This window comes from Arachis duranensis, chromosome 2, assembly GCF_000817695.3.
Source record: "Arachis duranensis cultivar V14167 chromosome 2, aradu.V14167.gnm2.J7QH, whole genome shotgun sequence".
In the NCBI taxonomy this organism is placed as follows: domain Eukaryota; kingdom Viridiplantae; phylum Streptophyta; class Magnoliopsida; order Fabales; family Fabaceae; genus Arachis; species Arachis duranensis.
This window is the reverse complement of record NC_029773.3, coordinates 88,667,440-88,687,073: the sequence shown is the minus strand read 5'-3', so window position 1 is coordinate 88,687,073 and position 19,634 is coordinate 88,667,440. Positions and strand designations below refer to the sequence as shown.

Below are 19,634 nucleotides of genomic sequence, written 5' to 3'. Positions count from 1 at the left end.
CCTCCAATTGTTTATATTCATATTCAAATATGTGAATCAATGACGGGATTGTTGATGCTTGTGAATATAAGGTAACAGCACTGATATCAAATTTTCAGAGGCAGAATCAGAAGATTTCCGCTGTTCAATTCTGTAATCTATTCATGAGGTATGTTAGCAACATGTTAAAATGTTTTTGTACAGGTAAATAATGGGGCCTAACCCTAATTTGTCACAATTTTACTAACTCATTTTTTGTAGTGTATGCCAATTCTGATTTTTGTTTCACATATTCTGATCTATGTTTCACACTTTCACTTACCTATATGGAGACTTCTAAAATTTATGGAAATTGGTTAAGTGTGCCAATGTTGGTAAAGTTGTTTCTTCTGATTTTCTAACAAGCGGTGGATGGATATTGGAAGTGCATCAAAGATGGAAGTCTTGTTGACCTAAATCTTTGTCCTGTGTATGGTTCCATCATATCCTGGTTTGGTACGTTTAATGTGTCTGTTTCTTTTGGACACAAGTACCCAAGAAACTCAACCTTTATTGAGTTTCACCAACCATTATCCTCAGCGTATTGGCATTATTATTAATCTTCAATTTTTCTGAGTTATGTATTAACTCTTCTGATGACTTTGACCTCATTAGACCTGCTTCATAAAATTTTGGTGGTTCCTGAATCAAGAGTTGACTTGTAATTCTGAATCAAGAGGTTACTGAATAAGTATTAATATTATACACTAGTTTGTGACACATGATCATATTTATGTATTATAATCACTTCATCATCTCCTAATCTAACTCGCCTAAACCATAATAAAGTTTATCATTTAACTTATTGCATAATACATGAGTAATAAGTAGCTAATCTTTAGCATAATAGTATATCCTCTATTTTGTGAAAATATTGTCTCCTTTAGTTATTAGTGATTATTATTTAATCACAAATATAAATAGTAAAAGCAGAAAATAAAAACTGTAAATATTAAAGAATGAATTTGTGACAAGTATCAGTATGAAGTTAACTTTAAATGAAAACATTTAATTTGTAATGAACATAGGTTTTTGGAAGAATTGTTCCAATAAGAATTAATGCTGGTGTAGAATATCTTATACGGTTTCTAGTTTAATGTGATATCCCCAATGTGAGGGTACATTTCAGGGTTCTATAATACGAAGAAGAATAGTAGGTAGAGGATTGCAACCTTGGTAATGCAGTTAAGACAAATGTTTCATGTTTCAAATATTTATGGAGGATTTGGTATGGTGGTTTAAAAGTTTGCTACAACTTTCCTCATACGTACATAAGACCTAGTTTAACTTAACATCTACCTCCTCCTCCTTCAATTATTTTTTATATTTAATTTTTATAAGGCAAGTTGGGGGGTGTTTACCTGCATCTTATAAGATTGCTCACCAACATAAATAATAAGTTTGACATTGAAAATTGAATTATTTAAACATCCTAAGTGATATGATTTGACCAAAAGGATAAATGACATAAGAGAAGGTTCGTGTGGAGCAAGCAGAGGAGGGCTATGAGAATTAAGAGGAAATATATGCAACAACCATAAATAATAGGGGTTTACCGAACCCAACCCACATACATAAATACATGCCCACGTCCCCAACCATAGCTACCAGTGTTTCTAACTTACATATAATACAGAACATAAGGTTGTAGTGTAATGAGTAACATCATCCTATTTATGGGGCTGAATTATTTTCAACAATACTATGAATTATTATTATCATTATTATACACATGTAGACCAATTTTAGCTCAATAATATCTTATATATGTATTCATAACCTATAGCTCTAGTCAAAATGAAAAAAAAAATCATTAATCAAACTCAAATGATTCTAATGTTGATTAAGTAAACCAACCCTTACAACATAATATAATCATATTAGTAAGAAAGAAAAGGAAGCACTTAACTATATCTAGAAAATATCACTATTTTGTACAATATGCTTTCTTTCTTTCTTTTTCTTTTTTTTTTTTTGGAAAAAAAAAAGATCTAGTTTGTTTTGTGTTGTCCCTACCACTATACCCCACAAAAGTTTATTTAGTTAAGTTGCAGGTCAGAAGTTGGAGCCTTTAAAAGCCTCCATTTCTCTCTTCCTTTACAGAACATCAGGAGACAGAAACTTCAACTGTCATCAACATCAAAGACATTAACACCAACAACAGCAACTACAAAAAACAATTTAGATTCTTCTTTTTCTATGGCTGCCATGGATGATGGTATTGTTCATCATCATGATGATGCTGCTGAAGTTGGTTTTGAAGAAGGAATGCTCTGGCTACCCTCTCATGTTTTGGACGAGGCGTGCGGCACTAAGGTCCCTTTTTTTGGCTATATTATTTATTTCACCATTATTATTCCTTCTTCTCTCATTATCTTTCTTTGTTTTCCAATTAAACAAATTAATTTAACATTGTTTTTCATGATTGAATACTATCATTTGGACATAGTTATTTTTATGGATGTTAGACATATATATTATTAAGCATGTTAGATTGTTAAAAATGAGCACAGTTCTCTTATTTCTAGATATTCTTTCTACTTTTTCTTTTCTTTGATGGTCATGAATCTCAACATGGTATTAAAATTTTAATAATGGAGAAGATTACTTGCAAAGGAATGAACAATTCACCATGATCATCTTGTCACAATAAGTGAATAATTATCCATTTTTCATTTAACATTAATTTCGTATATCAGTATACATACCCAAATAGCTATATGTTCAATTAACACTTTGATTTCTGAAGTGTTTTTGTGTCGTCTTATTAATATTGAAATTGCTTACATTATCTGGTTCAATTTATCTTCAGGTTCATACTAGGAACCGAATCCATAAGGTCCAAAACCAGCATCAATTGCATCATCATCAACAGCATAATAACAAATCATGTGAAAAACAATCACAGGTAGCTATTATATCTCATATGTTGGGGATTGGAGAGACACTAGGAGCATACTTTAATTTGTGAAGTTAGGCAGGGGAACTGGGGTATGAAATTGATAATTTGGGTTTGATTGTTTCGGATTTACTTCTGTACTTTCAAAAAATACATGCCAACTTTAATTTTGTACTTTCCAAAAAATGCATGCCAACTCATATATATTCAATTACTATTAAATCTTCATGTGAAAACGATAAGTGAAAACTGTTAGATGGTTTGATATAATTAACTAAATTGTCATCTAATAGTTCTCAATTATCATATCTTCGCATAAAGACAATTACATGTGAGTAGTCATCACCAATGAAGTAATAGACCCATTTAAGTGAGATTGTATTTCATCTATTGATAGAGATAAGTCCATCTAAGTTAATATAATGTCTTATATTAGATTATTTAAATTTTCACACACGAAAAGTATTATTCTTACAATGATAAATTCTAGCTAATAAGTTCAAGTGAAATTTTGATTAATTAAACATCATTCTTGATTTTCTAAACATTTTTTAAACTATAATTTGAACACTATAGCATCATGTTTCCTTTTTTCAAGTACACATAGCATTATAAACTATTTAATTACCCCCACTTAGTATGAGGTAGGGGATGCAAGATATCTCTCAAGTGTTAGTGGGAATTGGGAACAGAGAATATACTTTTGCATTTTGCTTTATACCCAAATATAGTATTATTTTAATAAGAGATAACTGAAAGGTTGCATATAAAGATGAACATTACACAAAAAAAATAACAATAGTGGCTTTTCCAGGAAGAATATGAAGCATATATTACCAACATTCAATTAGAAATGTCATATTGATGCTTGCCTTGTTGGTCACATGCATACTCAATCTATTAGTAGGGTTGAAATTTTGGAGACTTTATGGTTTCATTGGTGAAAAGGTGGATCTCGGTTGCAATCACATATTTTACTATTTCTTTAAATTAAAGAGTAGGAAAAATTCATTTGCTTATTAATCCATAAGCTAGTTGAGATTAGCTTAATTGCACTACGGAAAATTGGCCAATTAGCTATCACAAAAATATAACTAATTCGTCGTAAATAATAAACTGTCGCAAATTAGCTGTTATTTAGCAGTTGATTGATCCCTCACTAATTTCAAGTTGCTAATCTTTAAGAAAAAAAAGGTTTTATTCGCTAATCCGTCACAAATTTTGCAGTACTCAAAATCTAGCACAAGATCATCATTGCATCAATGGCCAAATAGTAAAGTTATTGTTAATGGTGGACCTGGAATGCAAGCTATTTTCTTAGGATCAAGTCAAAGGTCTTGTGGCACTGGTGTCTTCTTACCACATCGAGCAGGCACAAATAATTTCCAACCAACCAAAAAGCCAGGTCAGCAGCACTTACCTTGTTTTTTCCCTTAACAATTAATAGGAAATTAAAATTCTTTTTCCTCAATGCATTGTCACAAATAAAATATATATAACTATATTTTCTTTGTTATATATATCATTATTGTAGAATTTAATTTTCATATATTATCAATATAAAAAAAATTTATATAGATATCCAATCGTATTTTATCAAATCAATAAAAATAATTAATTTAACTTATTATTTAAAAATTCTTTATACTTTCACTAGTACATCAACTATTGTTGAATAATGATATAATTTTTTTTATAATTTCAGTATATCAAAATTAAATTATTATTATTATTATTATTTGTCACAATTTATTAACTCACATTTCATTTATCTTAAATACTTATTAGTGACTTAAACTAAATTTCTTCAGCAACTATTTGCACGTGCTAATGTAAAATACTTTATCAATCCTCCTTTTTGTTTGATGGAATTATCTGCTATCTATAATAACTATATTAAAATATCCACCTTGTTATAGTTCTTTTAAATATTATTATTGCACGAAATTCTGAATATAGTGTTTTATTTGCAGCTTGTTCTCCGGTTCTTCTTCCAGCAAGAGTTGTTCATGCTCTGAATCTTAATGTTCAAGCATTAGGAGTTCACATTTCACCCCCTCAAGGTCTCTTATATATCCAAGTAGTTTCAAAACTATTAAAATTTTGAAATACTATTATTTTTAATAATAGTGATAAGTATGCTAATAATTAATTATCATGGCCTTTAATTATTATTTCTTGTTGCATGCAGTTCATAAATCTAACACAAGATGTGAAGGGATGGACAATAATTATTCTAATAATAATAGTTCAACAAAAAAGAAAAGTGATCAGAAAGAAGTCTCTAAGCAATGTAGTGTTATTTCTCAGAATCAAAGTTCTTCTTCAGAGATATTTCTTCCAAAGGAATGGACTTATTAATTAGCAAGCTAATCATATTTCAATAATATTGAAGATCAGTTATAAATCTGATGTGCACACAAATTAAAAGGGGTTAATATTATGTATTTACGTTATAAAATAAATAGAAAAAAAAATCATGCATCATATGGGATTGGCTATATATTCATTAAATATTGTGCTATGTTAGATTTCTATATGATCTTGTAAATGTGTAAATTTTAAATAAGAATAGCACAAGGGTCGTCCCATTTAATTTGTATTTGCATGCTTCAGTAAAATCAGTATATTATATTATATTACTTTATTATTAGAATTGGCATGTCATAACATTTGATCTAAGAAAATTTCAATATAATAATAAATGGCCCATAAATTTAAGGTCTTAAACATCAACTTATACATAACACCTAGCTAGTAATTCACATTAAGGAAAAAATCATCCTAATAATCCTGATTTAATTTAAAACCTAATTAATCACCAGTATGGGGTATAACCTGATTTAATGCCCTCTTGACTTCCACAATGCTAACCTTCTTCCCAGAATTATTGTCCTTAACCTTGGCCCTCAATTCAGCCACAAAAACTCCATTGTTGAGTGAGGATTGAACCCCAATAACCTCAATCTTCATCTCTCTTAACACCAACATCACATCAAGTAGTAACCCTTCCCTATGACTACACTCCAACTCCAACAATGCATCACTCTCTATAATCGAAACCTGCACCGATGCCTCTGTGGCCGCCGCCGCCACCACCTTGGTTGCGGTCTTCGTCCCCTCCACAATCCTCACCTATGTTGTGGAAATAAAAATATCAAATACAATATGGCATGATACATAAATACCAAGGCTAAATAAAAAGAGAAACTGATAAATATTAAATTATTTTTAATAAATAAATTTTATTAATTTATATATACAAATTTTAAAAAATATGAATATAAATTATATTGATTTATATGTACAAATTTTGATAAATATAGTTATAAATTATATATTTTTTGTGTGTAAAATCTTTATAAATATAGGTGTAAATTATTGTTGACCAAACACTAATAAAAAATAATAATATTTATTGACCATGTAGTATTGTTCAAATAAAAATATCAAAGGTTAAATAATTTCTTTAGTCTTTGTAATAAATTGTGAATCTTGAATTATTGACTCTAGCTTTTCTCTTTTTTTTTTTACTTTCTATAAAATTTAAAATGTTTTATTTTGATTTGTGTTTTAAATATGAATTTAATCCAATTATGTATCTATTGATACATCAAAGTAATTAATTTTTAAATTAATTATTGAAAAAATTATTTAAATGCATGAATATAAATAAACTAACGTGTTAAATTCTTTATATAGTTTATTAAAAGTAAACTGTCTAAATATTGATGTGACAAGACAAAATAAGATCTTTTCTAATAATCTGTTATATTAACATTTAATGAAGAAAAACTAATAAAAAAAATATTGAAATCAATTTTTTTTAAGGAGGAAGAAAATAAGTGAAACCAAACAAATATTCTCTAAAATTTTATGTTGACTAAAAATTTATTTAATTAAAAATTAATCATAAATTTAAAATGGTAGTATTTAATGCAAATACACATATTATAATATGCATACAACATAGATAAGCAACTAAAGTAAAAATGAAGTGCTTATGCCATTGTAGTAGATCGATGATTATTACCTTCCTCTTCTCATGCCCTACCACAACCGTGTGTTGTTGTTGCTCCTTGTTGGAGGAGCCACAATGGTGAACTTCAATTGTTGTTGATGGTGTCCTCGAACGTTGTTGTTCAGCTTCCATTTGTCGGATATGTGCCTCTAAGTCTTGGATCTTCCTTCTAAGTTGTTTCACATATTCAATTGTGTCACCTAAAATTGAAGCTTTGTCCATTTTGGTAACAAATGGGACAAGTGATCTTAGGATGATGAATCTCTCATTTAGCTTCTCACGGCGGCGGCGCTCCGCCAGGACATGGTTTGCACTCAGCTCGTCTTGCGGAGTGCCACTGCCTTTTCCCCCTCCGCGCAGCCGGTCTGACGGACCGGCTGAGCTGGTAGGGTTTGTGTTATTTGGAGAACTATTGTTTTCTTCATTGTTTTTGTTGGAGTGTAGGTAGGGCACGGTAAATAAGATGTATTTTAGTAGCCATTGGGAGGAGCCGTCGACCGTGGCGGCGTGGAGATGTTCGTCGGCGACGAGGGATGTCCACTTGGCGAATGCTGATTGGTTGGAGCAAGTGACGTAGCATGCTATTGAAGGAGAGTCAACCCAACGGGTTGATTGGTTTTGGAGGATGCTTGATACGGTTTGAGAATAGTGATCATCTTCTTGTGTCAATATTTGATCTTCTATAGGTGAAAAGACTGCAAAACCCTTATGCAAGTTAAGCAACTAATAATAATAATAATAAATAAATAAGTTTAATTTTGATATATTGTTGATCATTTAATCAAATTTATGTGTTTACATAATTTTTTAAATAATAAATTTAAAAATAATTTATTTTTATTTGGAATAATTAAAGTAGGTTCTAGAAATATCCCATATTTATTAGGTGTTGAAATTAATATCATAATTAATATCTCCAGATAACATTCCTATTATAACTATAGGAAACATATCATATTCGACATTTATGTATGCATAATTTCACCTAGGTTGTTTGACAGTAAAATGCATGAAAGATCATGGATTTTAGTTAATGTACATGGATGTTCCTTCTTCATCGATCAATCATATTCGAAGCATGGGATATAGTTCATCAGATTTATGCAGAAGAGAGTGGGGGCCCCTCATCACAAAGGGCCAAACCAAAGGAATTTATTATGATGGTCCACAATAATATAGTATTCAATGGTGTTTTCTATAGTTATATATAATATAACTAACTACAATAATTATTAGACTCTACTCTATATAATGTGGTCCTTCAAATGTACTTGGATATGTATACTATAGTAGATTTCATTATCAAAATTTAATGACTCTCACCTTACTATCATGCTTTTCTTTCTAGGTGTTGAATGTTGGATGCGTGCGTTTATGAAAAGTCTTGCTCTAGTTGCTATAATGTTATGTGATGCTTATGCTATTCGATGACTATGATTTATATGACATATATAAGTTTTCTTTTCTATATTTGTATTATATATTGATCTGATTTTAATTTTAATAAAAAATAAACTACTATTTCTAACCATAAAAGTTGAAAATGCTGACATATCTACTCATAGAAAACGGAAATTATCATTTATATTCATAAAAAATGACTTTTGCAAGTAAAATTATCTAACTTCTAAAAAATTAAATAAAAATTTTAAACTGTCCTTCTCTGTAAAGACAAACTATCTCTTCGTAATTTAGAAATTTTTAATCAATATGTAATAATTTAAGTGAGGTTTAATTACTCTGTTGGTCCCTATAGTTTTGTAAAATTTTCAATTAGGACCTTATACTTTTTTTTCTTTTAATTAGGTCCATGCACTGATTTTTTTTTTCAATTAGGTCCCTGTTGGTAATAATTGGCTTAATTGTATAGGGATCCAACTAAAAAAATTGGTGTAGGGACTCAAATAAAAGGAAAAAAAGTATAGGGACTCAATTGAAAGAAAAAAATTTGGTGCAGAGACCCAATTAAAAAAAAAAGTATAGAGACTTAATTGAAAATTTTACAAAACTATAAGGACCAATAAAATAATTAAACCTTTAAGTAATTAGTCTAAACAATTTTTGTTATTGGTCTAAACATCTCCTTATACATTAGTAGGTCACTGCTTTCCAAAACTGTTCGAATCAATTACTTAAATAGTTAAAAATCAATTAAAAATTTTCGAATTATAAAAAAATATTTTGTTATTTGAACAAATAATCATAAATCAAAAAATGTATTTGCTCTAAAAAATATTTATTTTAGTTCTCATGGTTAAATATTGTTGTGATCGGTTAAATATTTAAATAATGCATATATCTTGATACATGAATATTTTGGCAAACAAACAAATTATTTGATAGATGCTAATTAAATATTAAAATGGTATTTGCATGCTTCTTGACGTATCAACATTTTTGCATAATTTTATAACAAGTAAATTAAATAAATAATTTATCATTTTACCTGGTAGTTGAACTTGGAGCTGATCCAAAGGGCTTTGAATTGGATCCCATCTTTGGGTCGGGTCAACTCGATAAGAGTCGACTTGACCCGACTGATTATCTGCTTCGGTAACGGCTAGTAAATGAAAATTGGAATCAAGATTATTTGATCCGTCATTAGGTGATCCAACTCTAATATCTTCAGACATTTCTAATTGCATCAACTCACTTGGTTCTGTAATTCCACCTGAAACATTATTATTATTTCGTCTCTTTTCATCTTCAGAGTCCAATATGGGTTCTTCTTCTTCATCATTCTCGTCCTCCTCTTCCTCTTCTTCTTCCTCATTGTCTTGGTCTTCTTCCATATTGTCTTCATTGGTAAGGTTAGGCGGAGGAAATGGTGGGTCCGTTACGGTATAAATGAGGCAGTCAGATGAGGATGCAGGATTGGAGGTGGAGTGCTCTGAGAGGGCTGGCTTTGGCGGCGGCGGAGGATGGACGGAGGCGTGGTGGTGTTCTATGAAAAAACTCTTCACGTGTTGGATAAACTTAATATCTTCTTGAACCTAATAATAAAAAAATTATATATATATTAAAATATAAAATAGACAAATAACTATATCTTTCAAAAAATTTAAATTGTGCACTCGAAAGAGTGAAAATAAAAACAATCACAATTGTCTTGAGATAATTATTTAGTGAAAATTCTGTCTTTATATAAAATTGATAGTTAATAAATTTAACTAAATTATTATTTGTCAACTTTTAACTATCAAATTCATAAAAAATTTATTGCATTTGAGTTTTTACTTAATTATTTACACAAAGTTATTTTTACGTAAAGATAATAACTAAAATACTACACATTATTTTGAATTATTTAGTCAAAATATATAAGTTATTTATCAAATTTTAAGAGAAATACCAGAAAACTATTAAAAATTATTATTTTTAACTATCAATATTTAAAAGTATAAAATAAAATATGTTATTGGATTATTAAATTAAAAAAATCTTTTTTTATTCTTAATTGTTATTTTTATATAAAAATATTTTCATATAAGTATTAGATACTTTTTTTTTACATAGTTTCGAAACACAAACTATTTTATTAAACATATATAGTACAGACTAAACTTTGTATTGAAAATATTGTTAAAATGAATGATAAATGAAATCTAAAAAACTCATGATCAGATGTTACTAGACATATATAAAAAACAAGATAAATTTACCTTATCTATTGTGCCAAACTCAACGACACCGTCCAATAGAGGAATGCACACCACGGTCTGTAATTTGCATGGCACAAATCATTTTTGTAAAATTAGTATTATTTTTCTCATTTTTCTATTAATTCGTATTATTTGCTTGAATAATATATTACGCATAGTAAAAATATAGAATGACATAAATGCAGGACTTGGAAGAACTAGTACCTGTATACGAGCACTCTAGCGGTGGAAAAATTTCAAATAATAAGAAAAAAGATGAAATGGAAGAGAAATATATGTTAGTAAGTTACATATATATACAGTTATATAACTACTAACTATACATCTATAAATTAGTAATTCAATTTTCAAATCATGAAATTGTCATAGATTTTACATTTTAAAACTTGAATTAAAAAGAGGGATAAGTTGATACAAATTATTTTCAAAATCTAGCTCTAGCTAGCTCATCAAAAAAATAATTAAATTAAATTGTGAGTAAAAAAAAATCTCATACATATTACGATAATGTTGCTAATTTTCTCAGTTAATTGTTGTAAGTGACGAAGAACTTGCAATAAATCAAGAAAGCGATAACTTTTGTACTTTGCATTTTTCTTGATGTTGAAAATTGTAAACACAATTAGATGGCCAATTCCATGGTATTTTAAAAATTTGAAAATTATAAAATTCATTTCTGACAAATTTGCTTTTTTTTTTCAAAAATAAAAATAGAATTAGCACCCACGATTTATTAATTTAAAAAACACTCTTGGCATTGTTTTCTTCCATATTCTCGTAAATACTCCATAATTTTCATTGTTGGAAATTACATCTATATATCAATTAATCATTTTAAAATTATTTCTCGAATTAATTTTAGTTTATTTTAATTTTTAAATTAATTTTTTATTTTTTATTGATTTAATTATTTTATTGGTCTTTATAATTTTATCAAATTTTTAGTTAAGTCTATACATTTTTTAAATTGAATTTTTACATCATTTTTTATTTTATAATTAAATTATTTTTATGTAAAAAATATTAAAATTAACAGAATATTCTTTCTAAAAAATATGTGATCAAAGATCTAATTAAACTCTTAATTGTGAGTATCTTCAATTTGCGGATAAATATTTCGTTAACTCTAACATTTTTTATACTTGCAAGACCTAATTACAAAATTAAAATTAGTATAGAGACCCAATTAGAAGAAAAAAATATACAGACTTGTTTGCACCTGTGAGCCATACATGCTGCCTCCTAGCATATGCCTTTCCCGGCAACCTTTTAAAAAATAAATAAATAACTTCTATAGTTAATATCTTTTTAAAAAAATATTACTCATTTTATGTGCAGTTATTAAAAACTCACCACTTTATCATTACTAAACAAAAGTGAACCTTAAATTAAATGAGATATATAATTTATCTTATGATAATGAAATAATAAATATAATTCTAAACTGATATATACATAGAGAAAGAGCATTCAATCACTACAATAACATTGAATTCCGATGACTTTACCTAGCTGGAAGATTGGTAATCAGTTTTACTGACGGTCTCACTGTCGGTAAAAATACGTGGATAAAATTTTTGACAAATATTACTAAAATACAATGTTATAAATTAAATTGATTTTTATTAGTTTTTAAAAGTATAAGGTAATACATTGTGTTTGATAACTCAAAAAAAAATTAGGTGGTTAAATTTTTTACTTTTAAAAACTAAAAGCATTTATAGAGATATTTCTAAAAATTAATTTGTTCTTTTTCTTTTTAATGAAAAAAAAGTCTATTTTTACCTTATATATTAAAAATAAAAATATTAAAATTAATAATATAACCAATAAGGACAATAGACTATTTGTACAATGTGTACAATGGCTATTGAGTTATGAAATGAACATCTCCTATACTATTTAGAATAACCATCCGAGTACATGGGATAATAAACATCTTCTCGAAAAATTAGTTTTTAGTTTAATTTTTAGGTTCACCAAGGATCGAACTCTTGACCTTTCGGATCTAACATTTTAATACCATGCCATGATACCACTCATCCCAAAAGCTTCAGCTGATAAAAAAATGTAACACTAATAATTATATCTCTAATACTCCATAAACCTCCATTATTCACATTGTATAAATATTTCATTTGCTCCTCATATTTTTCCTTAAGATAAACAAGGCCCTCTTTTTTAGGGGAGATAAATTGTATTAAACTATTAATTATTCTTTATAAGTGAAACACCAGCAGAGTCCAATCAATACACATCACAAATTCACAATGGAATTATATGCATTAATTATTTCACTCAAAGTCACAAGTGACAATACAACTTAACAAATCAAGGGGGAAAAAACCAACAAAATATGATTGATAAAAGAGTATATATGCTTATTTACATTAATAACTAAACAGAATCTAAGCAAGAGTAACACATTAATAGAACTTAACACATTAATATGATTGAAATTAAAACCTAATCTAATGCTAATACTACAAGTTCTAATTAAAACACTCAGTTAGGTCAAGTTAAACCCTAACCTAACCAAATCAAATTAATGCATTGTAATTAGTGCATTATAACATTGTATGTTAATTTGAACCACCCTAAAATAGAATTTTAATTTATTTATTTTTTACTCAATTCTAAGTCTATTACTTTTAATAATACCATATCATAAAATCACTCATCTTAAAAGTTTAAGCTGATAGAAGAAAATAACATTAATAATTATATTTCTAACGGGTATCAAATAAAAATGCCCACATTTATTTTTAACTTCCCTACCTAGAATCTAGTTTATTAGTATCTTCATTATTTTTCCTCATATTATAATTAGTAACTTGCCTATTAATTCATTATTTTATTTACTATATATAAAAATAATAAAAATAAAATTAGTCAAAATAACAAGTATTTATAATTTAATTAAGAGGTCTTAGATTTAAGTGTTGCATTGACAAAAAAATATTATTCTATAGATTATATATGATGACAAGTATTTAAGAAAATAAAGTTGTGAATTAATCCTTTTTATACCTCTATCTACTATATATATCGACTGATTTGATGATTAAATTAAATTCTTTAGAAATTGATTTGAGATATCATTTTTTTATAAATTTTTTTAGCAATAATTATTATAAAAAATTACTTATATGTTAAAAATAGAAAATATTAATTATTAATTATAAAGATAAAAATATTGGAGTAAGATACCCTACTAGACTAATGCATTTAATGTATTAACTAAAGTTTCAAAAACTTCTATTAGAACTACTATAAAACACTTCCTAATCTCGCTATTAATAATTTGTACTTCCTAGCTAGCTAATTATTTCAACCATATTAATGAACACGCTTTAACCAGCTCATCATATTCTTGTTTCGTGCATATATATGCTTCGAATATATTCACACAACAAAACTATTCTAACCCTAATAACTCTTAATATCACATATAAAAATATTGACATACAATTTTATGTAATCTATCTGTTCTTCATTTAATTACTCCCCACAATAAGAAGAAGCTGACTGACACAACCTCTCGAATCTATGATGAAGAAGAATAAAGGCCCTTACCTACCTCTTTGGCGGTGAAAAAATCATACTTTATATGAAAAAACTTCCAATCCAAAAGTTAAAAGAAGTTCAAATATATATTGCCCCCCAAGAAATAAAATCTATCCTCTGTTTATTATTGTTATTATTATTATTATAGGTCAACCTAGCTATTTTTAGTTGTATTTTCTTAATATACTTAAAACTTAAAAGTATATTTGGTGTCTAAAAGAAAAAGTTCAGTTTTACTTATTATCATAAAATAACTATATGCTATATATGATTTTGAAATTTTTTTATTGACCGAGAAAGTTAAATAATAGAAAAATTTAAACGGGTAGAATTTTATAAGTGTTAAATTTATGGGAGAATAGCAGAATGTATGAGAAGATAATATTATGTGTGAAGTCGTGTTAAAATTATTATTACATGATACAAGAATTATTTTATTTATAAGAATATTACTAATTAATAATTTCATAAATATCGATCTATTGACTATTAGCTATTACTAACCTAACTCTCAATTACGGGAATGAATTCTCTCGATTGTTAAAAAAATTAAAAATATAAAATGTGATCTCTTATTCTTTATTATTCTCTCTCATATTTATTTTTAGTCCCACCTATAAAATTAATAGTGAGGAATCACACTTTACTTTCCTCAATTGTTAAAAAAAATGAGAGAATCCATTCCCCTCAATTACTACCAACTCTACTAATATTTTAATATAAAGTATTAAAAGCTCCATAAAAGAGCTCTCTATAATTTGAATCTCCTAATAACCTTATACTTAAAATTCTTCTAATAAGATTCAGCACAATTATTCTGTTCATTTTTTCCAAACTATTGACAGATTGCATAGCAAAATCTCTTTCATGAGAAAATGTTTTAAAACGTTTTCAACGTTCTCCAACAAAAGAAATATTTTACTTACTTAATAATAATAATAATAATAATAATAATAATAATAATAATAATAATAATAATATGTTCTTTACTTTGCACCTACTTATATTATTATTATATTTAGCCTCACAGAAATATCTACCCTCATCTAACCCTTTGTCTTCTCACTTTAGGGAGTAAAAATTTAAAATGTATTCAACCTTTATTAAAGCTATCTCTCTTCCTATCTACAAATGGAACTTTCCAATTCATGCAGTGATAGCTATATTTATAAAGAAAATGACCTATCCTATGATACAGTCATCATTACATACACTTGTACATCCATAGATTTATGAGAAATCAATCATGACTCAAAGTTTTGAAACACAATATATAAATAAACATCCACATTGATTTTCATAACCTTTTTTGAGTGATTATTTTAATATTTCTTTATTAGTTGTTAATCTCTTCATTTTTAAATTGTGAAACATATCAAACACTTTTTTTTGTAAGTTTAATGATTTAGGTCAGAAATATAGTTTAATTAATTTTTAATTAAATTTTCAAAAGAAGTAGTTTTATGATATTATATTAGAATTTTTATAATTAAAAATTATAGAATTTAATTTTTATTATTTCCAAAAAAAATAGAATAAGTCAATTAAAAAAATAGAAAAAATTTACACAAATCCAAAAAAAATTATATGAAAAAACGTGTATAGAACATAATTATTTATGTGTCTCCTCTTATCATAAATTTAGAATGAAAACTAAAGCATTTTTTTACAAGTTTAGAAACTGATTTATCTCATAATTTAAAAAAATAAAGATTAACAAATAATTAATAAAATGGTTATTAATAAAGTTTAGAGACTAATTTAGATTATTCTTTAAAATTTAAAAAAAAAGTGTGTTAATTGATTAATGCAAAGGGAACTCTAGATAAAATTTTCTAATTTAGAGTAATTAAATTTGAAAGAGAGAGATAAACATGTAGTAACTGCTTATTAAGTAATAGTTAGAGGAATTATTATTAAAGTTTGAGTACTTACCCAACAGCAGGAGGAAATGAGAATGAGACACACATCAAATAGAACCATTCGGATTCCGTTAGGTCCTCCGGCGACAAGGCGGCGCAAGGGCGGCGAGTGGGCGGATTCGTCTCTCCGGCGGACAAGGAGTCATAGAGTTCCCTGAGCTGTTGGCTTCTTTGGAGAGATGCCTCCTCAGCACTAACCTCCATTGGTTGCACTGTCTTCCTTGTCTTAATTGCTCCATTGTAGTAACCATCGCCCCAAACCAAAATCCTAAATTAATAAAAATTAAAAATTATATAAACAGATAATTTTTTATTTTTTACTTTTCAAAAGAATTTGTTGCTGAATGTAATAGCTAATTCAATTCTCATGAATCACCTTCTTAAGAACAAAGGTGCAAGATGCTTATTATATAGAATTGCAACATCATTAAATCATTTTAGTAACTAAATTTAACTAAGTTGATGTAATAACTTATTAATACAATAAAAATCATTTAAAAAATAAAAAAAAAACTTAATCAAATTTAATTATAAAAATAATTTATTCATCTAATATACTATATTCAATTTTCAATATTTTCTAGAAGCATGTTATAACTTTTGTTTAAAGTTTACATTTCAAAATAGGTTTTTGAAATTTGAATGTGTTTTAGTTTATGCTTCATCTATCTGAGATTTAAGTATTTCTTATATACTAGATGAATATACACCATAATATGTTATTTATATAAAATATTTATTGAAATATAAAATATATATTGAAAAATATAAAATATATTGATAACTGATTTCTTTTATAAAAAAATATTTATGTTTCTCAATTATATATGTATACCAAATACTCACATTTATGTCTTATTAGAGACTAACCTTTTTATTAAAGAACTTAATTATTTGGACTATAAAAAGAAAATTAAAAAAGCAGAAAATCAAAGGTTATATGGGAATTGAATCAATAAATTAGATAAAATTAAATGAAATACATACATTTGTTGTGGACAAAGTTGCCAGAAGAGGCTGTAGGTCCATTGAACAGATTGAACTGCAGCTTGCAACATGCTTTGAAGCCTACTTCCACCCACTGACGCAGCCATTTATAAATAACTCTTAATTCCCAACAAAGATTTTGCACCCTACCACCCTTTCTGAAACAACAACAATAATAATAATAATAATAACAAATATATATCAAATATCTTATAAATAGATATTGTCTATTAAATATATCAAAATTTCAATATTAATTACAAAACTAGAACTCCACCATTTTTAATATTAGAACTAGAAGAACTAAGAATCAAAGAAGAAGATGTAGATAAATGAAAGTATGATTGTGATTATATTGAAATAATTGAAAAATATATTGAATATGATAATGAATCAAGAACTAAGAACATAATTCCCTTAGCTTTACCTTCAAGTAAAAGAAAAAAAAAAAAGAATTCAATCCTTTATGAACCAAGATTCACCAAATTTTATTATTTATTTATTTTCTTTCTTACAATAGTATATAATCTATTATTCATATTATTGTTAATATTATTCTCAATTTCTCATCACTGATACACACTGCTATTACCCAAATAACTAATCATTACTCCCTACTTACCATTGTTCTATCAAATATCTTCTCCTCGTCAAAACAACCTTGCTCTCAAAATTATAAGGATTAAAAAGACACTGATGATCTCTTGTAATTCAGAATTCGATGTGTCAAAAGCATCTTAATTAATTCTATTATAAAAACAACACATTTATCTCTTCAAAACTAACACTACTCACTATATATCTCTATATATCCTTTCAAACTAAAACACATGCCCAAAAATGGAAAAGAACGAAAATTGAATCCTAGGTAATTTTCATGGAGGAGTAAATTAAACAGGGACATAAAAAATGGTTGGTGATAAATGTATGTTGTGTTTAATGATCTGAAAAAAAATTGAAAAACAAAAAATATATCATCACTATTTAACTCTCCTCTCAAGTCTCACCAACAACAAATTAAATGAATAATAATAATAATAATAATAATAATAATAATAATAATAATAATAATAATAGAAAAGAAAAGAAAAAAGAAGAAATAAAGAAAGATAAAGAGGAAGTTCCAAGATAGAGGGAGAGAAGAGAAGATAGTTACATGAAGTAAAGTAGAGGCATGAAGATATATGTGTGAGTGGTGATGAGATGAAGAAAGAGAGAATATGTTTAAAAAAGGTGTATGACTTTGAGGTGGATACGGAAACTGTTCAAGAATTAGCATGTTTGTGAGATGAGATGATAATAATAATGATCTGAGAAAGAAGAAGGTTTGTTGGTTAAGTAAAGAAGAAAAAGAAAAAGAAGAAGAAGAATCAAACAATCTAGAAAGAAAGAATGAGACAGTGTTATGAAAATTAAAAAGAGAGTTTTTGACTGGTTGGTCTACCTGACACTCAGTACATAATAATCATAATAATGCATGTGTGCTTTTGAGGCTAACAAATAAGTGTGTGCTTTGTGCAATTTTTTGTTAGTTGTGTGTGTCATTTTCTAGACCATGTGTGTGCTTCTTTTTTTTTTTTTAAATAATTTTGATGTGGATTTGATTAATTATGGGAGGATTAGGTGGGATCTATGGTTAGTTAATTAACAAGGAGTAATATAATTAATGATTGACTGTCTTCTTTTTTCTAAAAGCAAAATATTTAGATAGATTATTAGACACTAATGATCTTAGAGTATAGTTTGATCTAAAGTTATTTTATTTATTGTGTATATATTTGTAGATTTTTTTTGAAATTTAATTACAAATTGAAAAGAAATTAATATATAATGCTCAAACGAAAGAAGAATGTATACGTCATCATCCCAAACTCTTTGGACAACAGTGTACTTATTAGTTTTTGAACTTTCTTTAGGGTTTATTCTTTTATTTTTTTAATTAGTTTTTAGTTCGTTTTAGATAATGATGTAATTATTATAGCAATGATACTATATGACCAAGTTATTTTAATAATTAAACTTAATTAAATTGGTCAAATAATTTATTGTTATAATAAAAATTAGTTAAAGAAAAAATAGTCATAAAAAAATTAATTGAATTTTATTATAAAAATAAATTGTTAATTCAATATGTTTTTTTTGTCTATAATATCTTTCGATCTGAAAGGTTAAAAACTAATCTGTCGAGGATTTAAAGTACTTTATTTAAGAGTCTGTTATTGACAAATAAGTTGCTACATGCATAAAGCGAAATTCGAACTTCCAACACTTATTTAAATGAACGAATTAATAAATTGGCTATTCGACCAACCCAAATTGATTCAATATGTTTCTTTATTACGAAACGTTTTGATTCATTCCGATACCATATCATTTAATTGTGGTTATTTTCCTTTTGAAGTGAGATTGAATTGGGAAGATAGAGTAGGTGGGATCGGATAATACTTTCTTGTTAAGCAATAATGGATTAATATTCTTTTTGAGCGAAAAAGTTAACTGGATTAGGAGCTAATCATCCCAAAGTCATCACTAGGGTTCAGTTAATTGGGTATGTGATT

At 27.1% G+C, this 19,634-nt stretch overlaps 2 protein-coding genes across 4 annotated transcripts; one reads left to right on the top strand and one right to left on the bottom strand.

Moving 5' to 3' along the window:
- Positions 1 to 40: 40 nt before the first annotated feature.
- LOC107475783 (uncharacterized) lies at positions 41 to 5,462 on the top strand. Of its 3 annotated transcripts, none has more exons than XM_052256883.1 (6): positions 41 to 148; positions 2,122 to 2,334; positions 2,831 to 2,926; positions 4,145 to 4,322; positions 4,891 to 4,980; positions 5,109 to 5,462. In XM_052256883.1, the coding sequence occupies exons 2-6, from the start codon at positions 2,218 to 2,220 to the stop codon at positions 5,276 to 5,278; spliced, it is 651 nt and encodes a 216-aa protein (XP_052112843.1). In that variant the 5' UTR covers positions 41 to 148; positions 2,122 to 2,217; the 3' UTR covers positions 5,279 to 5,462. The 3 variants fall into 3 exon arrangements, with proteins under 3 accessions (XP_052112843.1, XP_015950932.2, XP_052112842.1); XM_016095446.3 differs by having other exon boundaries at positions 42 to 148; positions 2,073 to 2,334; XM_052256882.1 differs by lacking the exon at positions 2,831 to 2,926 and having other exon boundaries at positions 42 to 148; positions 2,073 to 2,334.
- A 125-nt stretch (positions 5,463 to 5,587) lies between these two features.
- On the bottom strand, positions 5,588 to 18,085 carry LOC107475781 (basic helix-loop-helix protein A-like). The gene is given in 8 exon segments (XM_016095444.3): positions 5,588 to 6,052; positions 6,951 to 7,633; positions 9,385 to 9,931; positions 10,601 to 10,715; positions 11,810 to 11,866; positions 16,103 to 16,357; positions 17,077 to 17,234; positions 17,699 to 18,085. Coding segments are annotated over 7 exon segments (2,085 nt in total). The 5' UTR covers positions 17,184 to 17,234; positions 17,699 to 18,085; the 3' UTR covers positions 5,588 to 5,731.
- Between the last annotated feature and the right edge of the window lie 1,549 nt (positions 18,086 to 19,634).